This window comes from Geotrypetes seraphini, chromosome 1 (genome assembly GCF_902459505.1).
Source record: "Geotrypetes seraphini chromosome 1, aGeoSer1.1, whole genome shotgun sequence".
NCBI classification, from domain to species: domain Eukaryota; kingdom Metazoa; phylum Chordata; class Amphibia; order Gymnophiona; family Dermophiidae; genus Geotrypetes; species Geotrypetes seraphini.
Genome location: NC_047084.1, coordinates 481,842,469 through 481,861,606, shown reverse-complemented (window position 1 = coordinate 481,861,606; position 19,138 = coordinate 481,842,469). Strand labels below are relative to the sequence as shown.

Genomic DNA, 19,138 nt, shown 5'->3' with positions numbered 1-19,138 from the left:
ACTAATTGCTGGAACAGTTCTGAGTGTAGAGAATCCAAGAGCCCCCTACTTCTAGAAGACCCCACAATAAGGATACGTCAATCAACAGTTGGCGTGTTAAAATTACCTATTAGTAATGCTTCCTTTTTACAGCTATATTCTGAATGTCTACTAGTAAATCTCTGACCACTTCTGTCTGTGAAGGAGGTCTGTATATTAAATATTAAATACATATTAAATGTATATTAAATACATTTTCCATTCGCTCTTTCCAGATTGACCCATAGTACCTCTTCCTTACCCCGCAGATCCTACAACTGTGTGGCTTTAATGCGATCTTTAACATAACATTACTCCCCCCTCCTCCTACACTGTCTTTTCTGAACAGATTATAGCCCAGAATAACTATACAAGAACATAACAAAAGAACATAAGAATTGCCGCTGCTGGGTCAGATCAGTGGTCCATCATGCCCAGCAGTCCGCTCATGTGGCGGCTCTCTGTTCAAAGACCAGCGCCCTAACTGAGACTGAAACTAGCCTTACCAGCGTACATCCTTGTTCAGCAGGAACTTGCCTAATTTTGTCTTTCCCCTATGACAGACTCTGGAACAGCGTTCCAGTTTTCCACCACTCTCTGGGTGAAGAAGAATTTACTTACGTTTGTACGGAATCTATCCCCTTTCAACTTTAGAGTTCCCTCTCGTTCTCCCTACCTTGGAGAGGGTGAACAACCTGTCCTTATCTACTAAGTCTATCCCCTTCAGAACCTTGAATGTTTCGATCATGTCCCCTCTCAATCTCCTCTGTTCAAGGGAGAAGAGGCCCAGTTTCTCTAATCTTTCACTGTATGGCAGCTCCTCTAACCCCTTAACCATCTTAGTCGCTCTTCTCTGAACCCTTTTGAGTAGTACCGTGTCCTTCATGTACAGCGACCAGTGGTCAGTGCTGTATGCAGTACTACAGGTGAGGGTGCACCATGGCCCGGTACAGCAGCAGGATAACCTTCTCCGATCTGTTCGTGATCCCCTTCTTTATCATTCCTAGCATTCTGTTCGCCCTTTTCGCCGCTGCCGCAAATTGCTTCATCAACTTGTCGATCAGAACTCCCAAATCCCTTTCCTGGGAAGTCTCTCCAAGTACCGCCCCGGACATCCTGTATTCGTGCATGAGAGTTTTGTTACCGACATTCATCACTTTACACTTGTCCATGTTGAATCTCATCTGCCATGTCGATGCCCATTCTTCGAGCCTGATTATGTCACGTTGTAGATCTTTGCAATCCCCCTGTGTCTTCACTACTCTGAATAACTTCTTACCGTCCGCAAATTTTATCACCTCGCTCGTTGTATCTATGTCCAGATCGTTTATAAAAATGTTGAAGAGCACGGGTCCAAGCACCAACTTCATCAACTTGTCGATCAGAACTCCCAAATCCCTTTCCTGGGAAGTCTCTCCAAGTACCGCCCCGGACATCCTGTATTCGTGCATGAGAGTTTTGTTACCGACATTCATCACTTTACACTTGTCCATGTTGAATCTCATCTGCCATGTCGATGCCCATTCTTCGAGCCTGATTATGTCACGTTGTAGATCTTTGCAATCCCCCTGTGTCTTCACTACTCTGAATAACTTCTTACCGTCCGCAAATTTTATCACCTCGCTCGTTGTATCTATGTCCAGATCGTTTATAAAAATGTTGAAGAGCACGGGTCCAAGCACCAAGTCCTGCGGCACCCCACTGGTGACGCTCTTCCAGCTTGAGTATTGTCCATTTACCCCACTCTCTGTTTCCTATGCTCCAGCCAGTTTTTAATCCCAGTCATGGGTCTCCGTGAACCACATCTATGATTGCCACTAAATCCAACTTAACCTCTTCCATCATAACCTCTACCTCTAGAACCTTGTTGTCCCCTTTTCCCATTTGTGCAAATAAATTTAGTGATTCACTTACCTGAGGGCTCATACTCACCTTGGGGCTTTGAAAACCCTGCCCCAACAATTCTAAAGCCCTCTTCAGTAGTTTAGCCAGTCTGCTACCAAAGACACTTCTTTCCTTCTTTGAGAGATGCACACCATCCCTGCTCAGCAGCCCTTGGAAAGTCATCCCATGGTCCAAGAAGCTGAAACGCTCTTGAAGATACCATCCATGCATCTCTAGGATGCAAGCTTCTCTGCTTGGGTCTTTACCCTCAACAGGAAGGATTGATGAGAATACCACCTGAGCACCTGACTGCTTCACCTTCTCTTCCAAAGTCACTTTTAATACATTCGGAGGGGTACCTAGCAATATCATTTGTGCCAACATGGATGAGTAGCAATGTATAATAATCATTAGGCTTGATGAGTCCCAGCAGGCTCTCCGTAAAATCTTAGACTTTGGCACCAGGCAGACAGTATACCTCCTGAGACATCGCATCTGGTCTACAGATGGTCGTCTCTATACCCCCTTAGAAGGGAATCACCAGACACCACTACTTTAAGCCTCCTAGTGATCACAGACCAGCAACCTTTGGGATTTCAAGCTTTGGTCTTTCCTTTCCCTAGGATGCTGCCTTCTCCTACACTTCCAGGGCAGCCCATAAGAAATTAATAGGCTGCACCACATTTGCTGCATGGTAATAGATACCGCAGCTTTGTAAAAGGAGGCCCATAGGTACTTATTTGTTTTTATAAAATACAGTATTTATATATTTTAGCAATTTAATAAACCACCATGGCAATGTGGAATAATTATATCAAACTATATAACAAATACTCTAAATCTTATTGCGTTCTGGACTCATGACCCCCCCCGAAATTATGAAAATGGCGCCTTTAGAATTTAAACTATCGTTGCTGCAAAACTTAGCTCATAACCTAAAAAATGGGAAGTTCCTTACTAATATCGGTCACATAATAACAACCCCAATCCTAAAAAATAGTAAAGAATCTTCAGCCCTAGTAACCAACTACAGACCAGTAGCATCCATTCCATTTATTGTAAAAATCATGGAGTGATTGCTACACACCCAATTGATGGAATATCTTGAGCAATTCTCTCTCCTACATGAAACTCAATCCAGTTTTAGACCTTTTTTCAGTACGGACACAGTAATTGTGGCTATTCTAGACAATCTGCGCCTACTGTTTAGCAAGGGCCTCAATACCCTGGTCATGCAATTCGATATGAGCTCCCGCCTTTGATCTGGTAGGCCATGGGAAAATGCTACAATGCCTGGACGCTATTGGTATCAGGGATGAGGTGTTGAACTGGTTTCGTGGCTTCCTTATATCCCGTACTTATCAGGTACGTTTCAACTATGTTCTCTCCGATACCTGGAGCAATCCATCCAGTGTACCGCTATCCCCATTGCTTTTCAATGTCTACATGTCCTCTCTGGGCGTGCAATTAACCCAGCTGGGGATAAAATTATTCAGTTATGCAGATGACTTTACGATTATCATCCCATTTCCTGACTCTATCTCGGAAACTATTCCCAAAGCTGCAGAAGCTATAAACGTGATGGAGCAATGGATGACAGATTTCAAGCTCAAATTTAATTCAGAAAAAACGAAATTCTTCGTTGCTTCGCCACATCCGCTTGACACCAAAACTCCACTATGCATCAATGAACTTAGTTACCCTATTCAATCCACCATGAAGATACTGGGTGTAACTCTGGATCAATGCCTAATCATGAAAGACCAGGTGGACTCCTTAATCAGAAAGGGTTTTTTCACTCTCTGGAAACTTAGATCCAATAAATCTTATTTCGATACGTCAGCATTCAGAACCCTGGTTCAATCCCTCGTACTAAGTCAACTTGACTACTGTAACATCGCCTATTTAGCAATTTCCCAAAAGAATATGCGACATTTACAATTAATGCAAAATGCAGTGGTCAGACTAATCTTTGGGCTAAAGAAATTTGATCATGTGACACCCTACTACCAGCAGTTGCATTGGCTACTGATGGAAGCATGCGTAAAGTTTAAGTTCGCCTGCCTCTGCTTTAAAGTACTATACAGACTAGCCCCTAAATACATAACTGACCTTTTCTCCTTTTCAGCCAACAGACACAAGAGAAGCTCACATTCGAACTTCGTTTCCCCCCCAGTTAGAGGTTGTAAACTGAAAAAACACCATGAACACCTTCTCTCACATCAATCTAATCTAATCTAATCCTTAGGTTTGTATACCGCATCATCTCCACGTTCGTAGAGCTCGACGCGATTTACAGTAGGAGAAATAGGAAGGAACTACAACAGAGTTAGAGGTAGAAGTGTGAAGAAAATTTAGAGGACTTGGGATGCCAAGATATAAGAGTTTCCTTGATTCCTAAGTTGGAGGGAGACTTACATTTTTTGAGAAAAGCCAGGTTTTCAGATGTTTGCGGAAAACTTGGAGAGAGCTCAAGTTCAGAAGAGGGGAGGTAAGGTTGTTCCAGAGCTCAGTGATTTTGAAGTGGAGGGAGGTCCCTAGCTTTCCTGTGTGGGAAATGCCTTTTAGCGAGGGGAAGGATAGTTTTAATTTGTGGGAGGATCTGGTGGTATTAGGGTTTGAGGAATTCCAAGAAAGAGGGATAAAGGGAGGGAGGATACCATATAGGATTTTGAAAGTTAAACAGGCGCATTTATAGCGGACCCTGGCGATTATCGGAAGCCAGTGGAGCTTGGCCAGGAGCAGGGAGACATGGTCAAGCAGCATTATGGGGTAAAGACCTAGAACAATTGCTCTCGCCCGCTACTTATGAGGTATTCAGGAAGCGTCTAAAAAAACACACCTGTTCCTGAAGTATCTAGACAACTGACCCGTACATCTCTTTCTCCTCAATAATGGTTTTCTTGACCTATTAATCTCTTTCTTCCACCTCCCTCTTAAGCTCAACCTATTTGTACCTTAGTTTAATCTTTTGTAAACTGCATAGAACTTCACGGTACTGCGGTATATAAACTGTTATTATTATTATTACTACATTAGAAAGTTTAAAAAAAAAAATTAAAAAAATCTCACAATAAAAAGACAAATAACAATGAGAACCAAAAGGGAATGGAAATAGCACAACAATAAAAATCTGGATTACTAACATTTTATAGAAAGCACGGGGTAACATCTAAGCAGGCACCTATTTGCCCTCAAACTGGGTGTCCACTTAAAAAATATCCTCAAAATGTAGAAAAACCCAAGACCCTTACCTGTTTCATTTATTTCAATTCGAGAACCATTTGTTATTTTGTCCATTAGTCTTATAAAACTTGCTTCAAAATCTGAAAAATATAAAACAAATAGAGATGATGTTCATCAAATTTACGGCATACTTTTTGTTTAGGGCGACTAGGTCAGCAAAGGGACATTCATATCAGGATGTTCAAAACTTGAAATGTATTTGACAAAAGACTTGCTGAATCCAACACAGTCTATACTGCACACCAAAATCTCAGTCCAAGCAAGTAATTCAGAACAATTATAATCACAGTGTTAACTATACAAACTGACTAGGTACAACATCCTATATAATAAAACCCTAAGCGCGCATGCGCACTTGGGGTTTCGTGATCCCTGCTGCCGTGTTTTCTGATCCATGGCCGGATTCTATTTTAGAACGCGGCGGCAGGGAACATTCTGGAGCTTCCCCCCTCCCGCCCTCACTAACCAAACGCTGCCGACGCCGCTTGAAAGGAGTCTGGTGAGGATCGTGGCTGTGTCTCTGGAGCTTCCCCCCTCCCCCACTGCTGCCGACGCTGCGAGTCCAGAGCCACTGGCGATCACCACTGGCGGCCACTCCCGCTCTCTCTGTCTGCCGAAAAAACAAACAATCACTGGCACATAGGGGGAAGAGGCACTTCCGGTTGCGGCAGGGAAGGGCAGGGCTTCTCTCCCCCCCCAAGCAGCAACAAAAACTCCCGATGTCCGCGGCTGTGCCCCCCCCTCAAAGTGGTAACACATAGAAGAAAATCATGAAGGTCTTTGCACATTTTGTAACAGAATATAACCAGAATACCAAGTTTAGTCTGCTGAATCCTGAAGACATGATTATTAAGCGAAAAGCATCTGGAGGCTGTGGTGTTGGACATGCAGCCAAACAATGCAGCCAGTTTTTGTCTTCAACCTTCAACCAATACCAACATCATCTACCACCATGTCCCATCCTTAGAAATAAAAGGCAAATTGATTGCATGAGACTGCCACAGCACTTCCCCCTGAGAAGGAGGAGAATGATATTTGGGTGGGGGAGTTGGGATTGGAGTTGGGGCCTGGGTTGGTGAGAAGAAAAACATGGGATAGCCACTAGAGAGAGAGGCTTTGGGTGGGTGAGAGAAGCAGGCATTTGGAGGGTAGGTAGGAGAGAGAGAATACATGGATGGGGTGGGCCACCAGCACCTCGGCAAGCGAGGGCTAAAGGAGCCCTCCCCCCCTGCCATGGAGAAAGTGAAAGCGCGGAGGAGTGCAGAAGTTCGCGCTGGGGCTCGGTTTGGCTCGCCATGCCTAGCAGTTCGTAAACTTCCTGTGGAGCAGCATCAGGTGGCGATCCAGCACCAAGGGTGAGCAAACAGGGTTCAAAAGGAAGACGGGACGCATTTGCCCTTTCTGTAGCTAGGCAGGTGTGTGCGGGCAACTGGCCACAGCTGGATTGAGGAAAGGGCAAGGGATCCCTTAGCTGGCACAGCTGGAAGGCGGCTTCAGTGAGGGTCTGGGCAGGGAGAGAGACAGAAAGAAAGAGACAGGGAACAGGAAGAGAGACAGAAAGAAAAAAAGATATACGGGGCAGGGAGAGAGACAGAAAGAAAGGCAGACATCTATTCTAGCACCCGTTAATGTAATGGGCCTAAACACTAGTATCTTATAATACTTTATATGCCAATACAAAACAACATCAAATCAACAGCTGTATCTTATGACATCATATGATGAATGCAGCATACAAGCTTTCCCTTTACCAACTGTCAGGGATTTCTTTAGACATGGGTAGTATTTGAGAGACATCAGTGATCAAGACAGACAAAATTACAACACTGATGAACTAATGACTAGGGCCCCGATGAATAATGCTCTTTATGCCATGGTAAAAAAAAAAATAGCATACACATTATTGGGTCCGTACTCCATGTATATGAGAACCATTTTTATGGATTACAATTTTGTATAGACTTTCAATAAAGATTCCTGCACCTTGTACATCCCGCTTTGCAGTTTTTTCCTTGTTTTTGGTGTTCGCCTTTTACACCCGTTGGATTTTTTTTTGTTTTACTTATCTAGCAACACATTAAATCGTACCTTATATATGTAAATATAAACTGAGATATCCTTTTTCCCCCTCCAAAAATGAGAAAAAAAGGTTGACTCAAATAAAAATATAAGAATAGCCTTACTGGGTCATACCAATGGTCCATCTAGCCCAGTATCTTGTCTGTGCGGAGGCCAATCCAAGTCACAAGTACCTGGCAAAAAACCAACATAGTAGCAGCATTCCATGTTATTGACCCATGTCTGTCTCAATAGCAGACTATGGACTTTTCTTCCAAGAACTTGTCCAAACCTTTTTTAAAACCAGCTATATTAACTGCTCTTATCACATCCTCTGGCATCGCGTTCCAGAGCTTAACTATTCTCTGAGTGAAAAAATATTTCCGCCTATTAGTTTTAAAAGTATTACTCTGTAATTTCATCGAGTGTCCCCTAGTCTTTGTAAATCTTGATGCAGAAAAGAAAAAAAAAAAAACCCCAAAATAATCCACTTGTACCCTTCTACACCACCCAGGATTTTATAGACTTCAATCATATCTCCCCTCAGTCATCTCTCTTCCAAGTTGAAGAGACCTAACGTCTTTAGCCTTTCCTCAAAAGAGAGGAGTTCCATCCCATTTATCATCTTGGTTGCTCTTTTTTAAAGTTTTTCTACTGCCGCTATATCTTTTTTGAGATAAGGAGACCTGAAAGGAACGCAATACTCAAGGTGAGGTCGCATCATTGAGCAATAAATACAGAGGCATTCTAACATTCTAGTCTTGCTAACCTTCCCTTTTCTAATAATTCATAGCATCCTGTTTGACTTCTTGGCCGCCACCACACATCGGGCAGAAGGCTTCAGCGTATTGTCTACGATAACATCCAGATCCTTTTCTTAAGCGCTGACCCCCAAAGTGGTCTCTAACATCTGATAATTATGATTTGGATTATTCTTCCCAATGTACATCTCTTTGCATCTGTCCACGTTAAATTTCATCTGCCATTTGGACGCCCTGTCTTCCAATTTCCTAAGGTCTTCCTGTAGTTTTCATCTGCAAATTTAATCACCACACTTGCAGTTCCAATTTCCAGATCATTTATAAATAAGTTAAATAGCACCAGTCCTAGTACGTATCAATGCAGTACATCACTATTTATTGTCCTCCACTGAGAAAAATGGCCATTCAACCCTACCCTCTATTTTCTGTCCGATAACCAGTTCTTAATCCACAAGTGAACATTGCCTCCTATCCCATGACTCTTTAAATTTCTCAGGAGTCTCATGAGGAACTTTGGGCTAGATTCACTAAGCTTTGTGAGCCGTCTCCGACCAGTTTGCAAGCCTTCTCTGAACCCGACCAGATTCACTAACCTCCTAGCCGATCAACCTCCCACCTGATCCGATCATGCAAATGAGGGGAAATGGCATGCAAAGTAAGAAGGCAGTGATTCATTAAACAGAAAAAGGAACACCGATTGGGCTGGCCGATCCAAAAAGAAGCAACAGCTGAGGACCAGGCGCTTACGTCCTTGCTGACTGTCCTGCTCTCTACCGCCCTGAATTCCAGCCCTGCAATCCCAGTATCAAAACAAAAATAAAACATTTTAAACACATCTCCCTTGTGCAAAAAGCACAAGAAGGCAAGCTCTGCAGACTCTCCTACTCTCTGCCGCCCTTGTTCCTGCCGACTCTCTTGCACTCTGCTGCCCTTCCCTGCAGTGCGAGCCTGTGAAAATCGCCCACGCTCGATCCCCTTGAAATCCAACCAAATTTTACAGGGATGTTGTCTAGGATCTCAAATGAAACTCAGCAAAAAATTTTTAGATCTTTCTCAATTTGGTCAGGAGCTAGGGGTGGTTGAACAAAAGCAATCGATCCACTCCCATGCCTCATGTGACCTAAAATGCCAAGGAAACTACCTAGGAGTCTGAAATTTTGCAGTTTGGTACAACACCTTGGGGCAAGTTTCTGTGCCAAGTTTGAAATCTTTTGCGAACGTGCTTCCATTTCTACAGGTCAGCAAAGTAGGCAAAAGAATTCACGAATGAAAATTTTTGCCATTTTGTCTCCATACTGCTGCTGGTAGGTAAGTCAGCTGAGGGTACAACTTTACCAGCAGACATATACCATGAGGTACTTCCAAGATTTGCAATATGAGCTTTTACGGTCAAGTGAAGCTTAAGATATGACCATCCCAAAAATATGGCTTTATGCAAATTTTCAGTTTTTCAGATTCAAATATCTCTAATGTGTAGTTGCTTTTTTTAAATATCATTTGAAAGAGCATGATTTTTCTTGAGAAGCTATCTTGTTTCATCTTGGACCCAACTTTTCTTTGGTGAGAATTGATGGTTTAAAGATAAGCATTGCTTGCTTGCGTAAACAAGTTATGTTGAAGGGTCGTTGGCACTTCATTGTGAATGTGCTGTGGAACTATATTGATCTGAAACTCATAACCAAGCTTTGCCAGCCACAAGTACTCGTTTTGTACTATGTTCAGCGTTTGACAAACTTACTGTGCACTTTTGCAAGATGGCAATCCAAACATGCATTGGCTTGCACAAACTACTTACTGCGTGCAAGCCCAAACGCATAATCATGTGATTCACAAGAATGTATGCATAGCTGTAGTAGTATGTCTGATACATGCAGATTTTCTGAACATGTTCTTTCTGACTTGCAACTATCACAGCACAGTGGCTGTATGATCAAGTCTGGCTTTAAGGTTCTTAATGACCTTATAACATCATGCGACTTCATTATTTGACAAAGCTTGCCTTTGGCGGGTTGCTTTCCGTCTATTCCTTCTGTGTAGCGTTTGGTTCTTTCCCTAGTTAACTAGGCTATACTTATGTTGATTTTGGAAACTTACCCTGTACTTGCTGATATGTAGAACTTGCTCTGCTCTATTTTTATTGAGTTCTCACTCTTATTTTTCACCCTACTTTTATTCTGTATTTTTAGGTGACTCTTATCTTATAGAGACTAATAATAAGCTAAAGCCCTGCAGTATTGGAATCTATGATAATTCTGAGTGCCAGAAGCCATCTACCTTCTATTCTGGAGAAAGCTGCTTGAAGCTTATTTCTGATTTCTCTTTGCCTGATCAAGAATTAATTAAAAGACGCTCTGGACTTTCTACTTTGTCCGTGGAATCTAATATCTGTACTCAACATGAAGCCTTGATTCTGACGAAGTTTGAATTTCTACAGAAAAACTGCTGTAATCCGTTCAGAAAACAGAATCACAGAAATATCAATGGTCTACGCCCAATTAATCTTTCTGCAGCTGATCATTTAAAAGCTATCACAAAGCATGAGTTTAAACCAGGCCCAAGATGCAGGCAAGACTTGTGTGTCAAACTGCAAGATCTAAGTAGCCCCAAGTTTGATTATGACAGTGATGACCCTACCAATGCATCTGAAAACCTCAATGCCAGCTTTTCACCACTAGGAATCTCTCCTCTAAAGATTCAACGGATTAGCAAGCAAAATTCCTTAAGTTATGCTAAACGCAAACTCTCTGAAACCCATAATGTAAATAAAAGTTATTGGTGACTTAAACTCCAGCTAACATCAAAGCAGAACCAGAAAGTGGCCAATGTAAAAGGTGTTCAGACTACGATCTTCTATTGACTGAACTGAAGCAGAAGTTGGAACTATCTAGTAATAGGGAGAAAATACAAATTTTCACTCTTGCTCCATACAGCTGGACTATTGAGAAAACTGCTTTGGAATTTGGCCTTCCAACAAGAATGGTTAAAAAGGCCAGGAAACTGAAACAGCAGGGTGGCATTCTTGCTGTTCCAGCAACACAGAGAGGAAAAGTGGCCTAGGTTCCTGGCACTCTTTTGCTCTGCCGCCCACATTTCCTATATCCAGCTCTTGCTTGAGGGATGGTCTCCAAATGCAGAAGACTTTATCCAATGGAGAAGAGTTGGCAGGTCTGCAATGTACTATGCCAGACAAATGTTCACCTATTACACAAAATAATTTTGCCCTAATTCTACATTTACAAAATAAGGCACAATTCAGACTATAATTATCAAATATAAGAACAATCTAATTAACTGCAACAGTATAAACCAGTTAATCTACAAATATACAGATGAGATGAGGACATATACTGTTAGTGACACGCTGCATGAGGGTCCCGTGACAGAACTGTCTACCGTTCTAGAATGAAACAAAACATCACAGGATAGGCTAAAGTCAAGAAAAAGAATACATTTTAAAACAAAACACTACAGCAAGTGTGCAGTCCCTGGCTGGAATTTTACTCCCAGAACGTGGTGGTGCTCTGTTCAGAGAATTAATTACGATTTAGGAAATAACTGCCGATTATCACGCTGTATAAATCCCAAAACATTTTTAAATTAAATTGTACTGCCTTTATATTTGGTCTGCGAAGCAGCGTTTTACCCGATAGCAATTACACCCGCTGCTTGTGAACATACCCGCTGTACTATATAGGATCAGAACACTTGACAGTTTTGTAAAAACTCGTAAACATCGCAATGTGACGAGGCAGCACCAATTCGTGCCAAAATGCGCCTGCTGATGAACTGTAAACAGATTCCCAAACATGGCTGTTCTGGAAGCAGTAGCTTCCAAGTTTGAAATGGGCCCGCCGACCACCCAACCCTAGCGACTCGCAGCTGTGACTATAACACGCCGTTTTTTTTTAAAACCCGCAGCCCTAATCAAACAGCAGCAACGCCTCTGCGCAGCTTCCACGCTCGGGCGCCTTGAAATTATACACACGACAAAAACACGAGAGCGAAAGGAGAGCTCCACCCTCATCGGGGGGGGGGGGGGTACAAGTTCGCCTGACAGACGCTAGTCTTACCTTTATACCGGCTTAGCACATATCCCACTGCACCCACACTCCGGCCCAGACCCGACATGCCATCACCACCAACCTGCCAAATGGAGTCTCACCTCTGATCCCGGGGCTCTCATCGCGGGCCCGGATCCTGCGGATCTTCACCGACCGGCCGCTCAGTGTGGCGAGAACGAGCCGCTGGCGTAGGAAGTTACAGCCCTCATAGGAAAGGCAATGCCCGGGACACGCCATGAAGAGCCACAGCGCAGGAACACCAGCAGTAAGGAACGCACGTGGTTCGGAAGCGAGAGAAGAAACCCGGAGAGTAGAGATGCGACTGAAGGATAGAGCGTCCCCCCCCCCCTCCAAAAAAAAAAAAAGGGAGGGGGGAGCGTATCCCCATGACCGCCACCGGCTGTAAAAACTTTATTGGCAAAATTGATCACGATGCAACGTACACAGAGAGAACACAAAAAGGGGAGGGGGAAAGAAGGAGGAAGCAAGTGAGTGCCTTCCCCTTTCTTTCTGATTCTAATCCGAGAAATAGAATTTCTAGATGTGCTAGGCTTTGCTTTTCTTGCAAATATTCCTCTTTTTCTTGTAGCTTTTTTTTTTTTTTACATTATTTTATTTCTTTATATACCGGTAGGTATACGTACGTGGTCTCCTGTACAGAAGTACCAAGTCATGAACAACTTGCATGATGGATGCTTGACAGACTGTCAGTAGAGTAGTTCACCCAGTAAGTGTACCCTCCTCCTATAGTCAGCTGGATAGGTTACCATATTTGTGAAAACAAAAAAGAGGACACATAGCCCCACCCTGCCGCCCGCACAAACTGAGCCATAGGCACGCGCCTGTAGATAAGGTGACTACAGTGGTATACCTAGTATCTTTGACACACGGAGCCAATTATTTTTTAAGGTCCCCTCCTCTATATGAAAAAAAAAGTTTAGTAATAATCCATAAGTCACACAAAAAGGGTGTACCTAGAAAAATGCAGCAACTTAAATAAACACTGCAGGTGCAGTGAGCGCTAGAACAGCAATACACCCATTGTAAAACTAAACAAGCCAGATTAGTACAGATTGATCCTAATTCCTGCACATGCATGTCCCCTCATACAGTGCAAAATCAAAGTGAGCATGCTCTGACTGTGATTTTGAAAATGGCTCTAAGGATTTTGATGAAATGAGGTTAATCTATGGATTTTGGTGCAAGAAAGTGATTTAGCTAGATCTGGAGTTTAGCAAAAATCCATTTGGGAAGGTCAAAAGGGGGGGGGGTTTCTGATGTTCCCACCTCCCCCTGCAGCCCATTCGTCAGACAAAGAAGCTTAGCTAGCCAATAGGATGCAGGGAAAAACAGAACTGAAGGTTGTTAAGCAGGTTGCTAAGGGCACTCTCTTACTCTGTAGCTATAGCTCCTGCCTCTCCCTAGAGCCCATTGGTCAGACATTCCTAAGGAAGCTTAGCCAGCCAGTAGGAGAACTAAATGTTGCTAAGCAAAGGATGATGTTTCATAACATATTGCTCATGTCCTCTGCAGCTTATTGGCTGCCTAAGAAAGAAAACCTGCAGTGTAGCTAAGGGGTTTTGACGGAAACAGAGGCTGAGGTAAGAAATATGGAATGTAAAAGCTGAAATTAATACAAGCTGGAGAGGCACAGAAACTACCAACCTCGCTACGCTCATGTCACCCTCTCCTTAAGTCACTTCACTGCCTTCCTATCTGCCATCGCATACAGTTCAAGATATTGCTGACCTACAAGTGTTCATTCTGCTGCCCCTCAATATCTTTCCTCACTTCTCTCTCCTTATACACCTCCCAAAGAACTCTGTTCCTCAGATAAATCACTCAGCGTTACCCTTCTCCTCCACGGCCAATTCCAGACGTTGTTCCTTTCATCTAGCTGCCCCCTATACCTGAAATAAATTACCCGAGTTTGTCCATCAAGTCCCTTTGTTTAAAAACAGACTGAAAACCCACCTTTTGGATATAAACATAGTAGATGAAGGCAGATAACGACCCAAATGGTCCATCCAGTTTACCCAACTTGATTCAATTTAAATTTTTTAAAATTTTTTTTTAGCTATTTCTGGGCAAGAAACCAAAGCTCTACTCGGTACTGTGCTTGGGTTCCAACTGCCAAAATCATCGTTAAAACCTACTCCAGCCCATCTACACCCTCTCAGCCACTGAAGCCCTCCCCAGCCCATCCTCCACCAAACGACCATATACAGACACAGACCGTGCAAGTCTGCCCAGTACTGGCCTTAGTTCAATTTTTAATATTATTTTCTGATTCTAGATCCTCTATGTTCATCCCACGCTTCGTTGAACTCAGTCATAGTTCTACTCTCCACCACCTCTCTTGGGAGCGCATTCCAGGCATCCACCACCCTCTCCGTAAAGTAGAATTTCCTAACATTGCCTTTGAATCTACCACCCCTCAACCTCAAATTATGTCCTCTAGTTTTACCATTTTCCTTTCTCTGGAAAATATTTTGTTCTACATTAATACCCTTCAAGTATTTGAAGGTCTGAATCATATCTCCCCTGTCCCTCCTTTCTTCTAGGGTATACATATTCAGGGCTTCAAATTGAAACATCCAGGCACGGGAGTCGAACCCAGGACTCTTTGGTGCAAGGTAACAATGAATTCCTCTAGTCCACCACTTGATTGATATAGCTTTCAATCCCCTTACAATGTACTTGGTTCAAATACAAAAGATTATGTTTTTGTTATACATTATACTTCAAAATGTGGGTATTTTAAGAAATATATTGTTCCATATGTGTATATTAATCAGGTAAAAGTACAATGGGACACTGTCATATCGGGGTACAAGCTGTATCGTACTGCAAGGGTGTCAAACTCAATCACATAAGGGGCCAAAATCCAAAACACAGGCTGTCTTGGGCCCAATTTTTTTAATTAAGATACTTAGGCCCTCTTTTACAAAGGCGCACTAAGCATTTTAGCGTGGATTTAGTGTACCGGTAATGCGTCCATAGGATAACATGCATGTGTTAGCGCACCTTTGTAAAGGAAGGGGTTAGTCTTAGTAGAAGTATAGATCCTTCCTCACCCTGAAACACGATTTTAGTGATTCACCTGGTTATTTTCACCTCATAGATGTTACTATACTTAATCCCAACTTTATTCAAATAGTCATTCTAAGGATAGGCGGCAGAACACTTTTTTGTTTTGGGGGTTTTTTTTTGGGGGGGGGGCAAAATCTCCACCCCAGGCTCCTCCCCCATAATAGTAGTAATTGTAATACCATTTTTTCCATTCATTTTTCATATATACATACAATGTAATCTTATTAACCACAAAATGAAACCACACAAAGCACACTGCATGTGTCTCAACATTCATTCCTACCAGAACACAGATAACCCCTATGCAAATACGGGACCACAAACTAAAAGTACTAATATATACAAACAAAACCCTAAGATGCAAGTCAGACTCTGCATTAGTGCTGACCGATTCAGGAAAAAAATTTCGATTCTATTTGATTCAGCCTACTGAATTGGTTTTTCAATTCGATTCGATTTTCCTGCCCAATTGGGTGTTTTTTTTCAAACATCCTGGTGGGTTTATTTTATAGCCTCTTCACCCCTTTTATAGCCTCTTCACTCCCTTTGGTGTAAACAAAATAAACAAACAAAAAAGACTTTTCCTCTCTCTCTTAAATCCTAGCTCACGTTTGCGGTCTAACACCAGCTCTGGCAGGATACACGTTTCAAATCTGGTATATTGTAATCACAAAATGGAAAATAAAATTAGTTTTTCTACCTTTTGTTGTCTGGTCATTATTCAAATCTTGTTGGTCCCAGGCTCTGGTTGTCTTCTGATAACTTGCTTGCCAGGGTCTCCTTCTTTCTCCGTTCTAACCATTCATCTGCCATCTCTGTCCTCCCCTTCCGTTTCCCTTCCCTCCCCCGGAGGTCTGGCATCTTTCTTTTTTTCGTCTCCATCCACAGATCCACATTTTCTTAACTACTCTTTCATCCAGCATCTCTCCCTCCTTCCCCACCACCCCAGGGTCCACCATCTCTCCCTTTCTTTTCCCAACTACCCTTCTATCCAGTATCTCTATCCCTCCTCCAAACTATCCCTTGTGTCCAACTTCTCTCCCTTTCTGTTCCTTCCCTCCCTAAATCCCATTGTCCATCATCTCTCTCCCTCTCCTCTATTTTTAGACCCATTATTTCTTCCCCCCCAAAGTCCGGCATATGCACATCTCTTTGAACCCCCCTTCCTTCCCTACGTGTACTTCTACACCAGCCCCCTCCCCTGAAGGTCTGTCCCTCCTGAAGGCCTGCACCTCCCCTCTGAAGGCCTGTACCCCATCCCTGAAGGCCTGTCCCCTCCTTGAAGGCCTGCCTATCCCCCCTGAAGGCCTATGCCATCATCCCTGGCCTGTCCTCCCTTTGAAGACTTGTCCCCCCCCTTTGATGACCTGTCCCCCCCTTGAAGGCCTGTCCCCCAATTAGAGGCCTGTCTGTCCCCCCCTTGAAGGCCTGCCCCCCCTTAAAGGCCTGTCCCCCAATTAGAGGCCTGTCTGTCCCCCCCTTGAAGGCCTGCCCCCCCCTTAAAGGCCTGTCCCCCAATTAGAGGCCTGTCTGTCCCCCCCTTAAAGGCCTGCCTGTCCCCCCCCCCTTGAAGGCCTGTCCCCCCCCGAAGGTCTGTGCCACCATCCCTGGCCTGTCCCCCCTTTGAAGACCTGTCCCTCCCTTGAAGGCCTGTCCCCCTTTAAAGGCTTGTCCCCCATGAAGGCCTGTGCAACCATCCCTGGTCTGTCCCCCCTTAAAGGTCTGCATCCCCCCTTAATGGCCTGTTCCACCCTTAAAGGCCTGTTCCCTCCTTGAAGGCCTGCACCCCCCAAGGCCTGTCCCACCCCTGAAGGTCTGCCCCCCCCCCAAGGACTGCCCCCTCCGAAGGACTGCGCACACCCCCAGGAAAGCATCCGTGTTCCCTCTGGCCTCCCCGCAGCGTTTACCTTATAGCTGCAGCCTGCAGTAAAGATCGCGGTTACAGCGTCTTTGTAAACTTGCTATCAGCTGTTTCCTCTGCTGCGGTCCAACCTTCCTCTGATGTCAGAGGCAGGATCGGGGCGGAGGAAACAACTGAAAGCAAGTTTACAAAGATGCTGTAACCGCGATCTTCGCTGCAGGCTGCAGCTATAAGGTAAACGTTGCGGGGAGGCTAGAGGGAACACGGAGACCTTCCAGGGGTGGGGTGGGGGTGGGGGAGATGCGATGCAATGCAGTCTTTCGGGGAGACCAGGGGGAAGCTGACAGCAGCACTTTCCAACTGACCCTCCCTCCTGCCCTCTAAAGCTGATGCAGCAGTGGCTGGCCAGCAAGAGCAGCGCTGCCGCTCCTGCTTTAGGGGTCAAGGGGGAAGGGTCCGAATCGGGAAACAAATTTTTTTAAAATTTAAATCGATTCGAATCAATTCACACGAAGTGAATCGGTGAACCGATTCGAATCATGAATTGGGCAGCACTCCTCTGCATGCAGTACAGAGAAATAGAAACAAATGCATTTCTTCCTGAACAATTCAAAATATAGTCAGCAGATGTAAATTCTCAAAACTGACACAATTCAATCACTAAATTGAAAATGAAATAATTTCCCCTACCTTTGTTGTCTGGTGATTTTTGTTTTTCAAACCATCTTTTCCCAGTCTCTGGCTGCACTTCTTTCTGTCTGTGCTCTTAACTGTGTATCCAGGACCACCTTATCCATTTGCTGTTTTTCTCTCCTTCACTTTCTGCCATACATCCATCTTTCCCCTTAAACCACTGTTGGGTAATAAATTTTAAAGCTAGTGTCCCAAAATGGTGAAATGCTCATCAATGACAAAAAATAGGAGCACTATAATCATAAGACCACTTTATAAGTTTCCTAGAGAAGCTCAGAACCATGAGATGGTATAGAAATCACAACCAGGGTAAAACCCTGAAGAGTGTTTCAAAATGTCTATCATTGCTCCATCTTGAAATTATATAAAGTTGTTTCATATGATGTAAAACTAAATAAATAAAGATGTTTATAAATAAAGGTGCAAATGTTCAAAGTCAAACTTCTTAGAGATGATTATTCCAAAACAACTTTTCTTGTATATATATGTGAACTTTAACTTAACTTTTTGAAAACTCAAAGCAAGGTGAAAGTTGTCTTGCTAAGGCAGGGTTTGACGCATTTCGCCAAGACGGCTTCTTCAGAAAACCCACTCCAACAAGTTAACATTCAAAAGGAGAACGTCATTCTAACAAAAGAAATGAAAAAAACATTTTACTATGTAGAAGACTGAAATACAACACAAGCTTTCATCGCTGTTGGTGGATACCTTCATAGCTCTCCTGACTTCTCTAATATCCGGTTCAGATGATGTCACTCTCAGCTGCAATCCCGATTTATCATTAAACTAAGCTGTCAATAATTTATGAAGACCACCATTCCACCTCATGGTTCAACCCGATAGGGGTAACTGTTTGCCAATGGTATATCCAAGATTGCTCTTTTTTCCACAAACAAGCTGTCAAGTTCCCCCCTCTTTTCAATTGTGGTGCTTCCAAAACCACAAACTTAAGATCATCCAGGGTATGTGACTGGGCATTCCAATGTTGAGAAGGGGGAGCTCCCATATCTCCCCATCGATTTCTACTTAGATGTAGAGAGTTGCGCGGGGACAGAAATCCCACCCATCCCTGCCAGGATCCTCTCCATCCCCACCTGTCCCCGCCAGGATCCTGTCCGTCCCCACCCGTCCCCGTCAGGATCCTCTCCGTCCCAACCCATCCCCGCAAGGAATTACCTCCATCCCTGCCCATCCCCATAAAAAGCAGCAATTACTTCTGACAGGATAATCAATTCCACAGTTTCTTTTGTGTTTGCGCTGCTGTTTTCCTTGTGGAATCACTTTGGTGGAACCCATTTTTTGTTTTTTGTTCAGGTAATTAACTTATAAACCCCCTTAAAAATTGTCCCACAGGTAGATTGACCATTAAATGTCTTGGATGATGACTATTAAAATTCAAAAGATTATTTCTATCTGTCGCTTTGCGATATATGGTTGTTTGAAAGCACAGTACCGGGTAAAGC

At 43.5% G+C, this 19,138-nt stretch overlaps 1 protein-coding gene across 3 annotated transcripts in view; it reads right to left on the bottom strand.

Moving 5' to 3' along the window:
- RCL1 (RNA terminal phosphate cyclase like 1) overlaps positions 1-12,391 on the bottom strand; it is a 140,597-nt gene extending 128,206 nt beyond the window's left edge. The window contains exons 1-2 of one of the 3 annotated variants that reach the window (XM_033925591.1): positions 12,130-12,391; positions 5,157-5,228 (exon numbers count right to left, since the gene is read on the bottom strand). In XM_033925591.1, coding sequence (XP_033781482.1) covers positions 5,157-5,228; positions 12,130-12,265 — 208 coding nt within the window. In that variant the 5' untranslated portion in view covers positions 12,266-12,391. Of the gene's footprint in view, positions 1-5,156; positions 5,229-5,614; positions 5,819-12,129 lie in introns of those variants that run through there. The other 2 variants (XM_033925582.1, XM_033925600.1) reach the window with 2 other exon arrangements.
- Between the last annotated feature and the right edge of the window lie 6,747 nt (positions 12,392-19,138).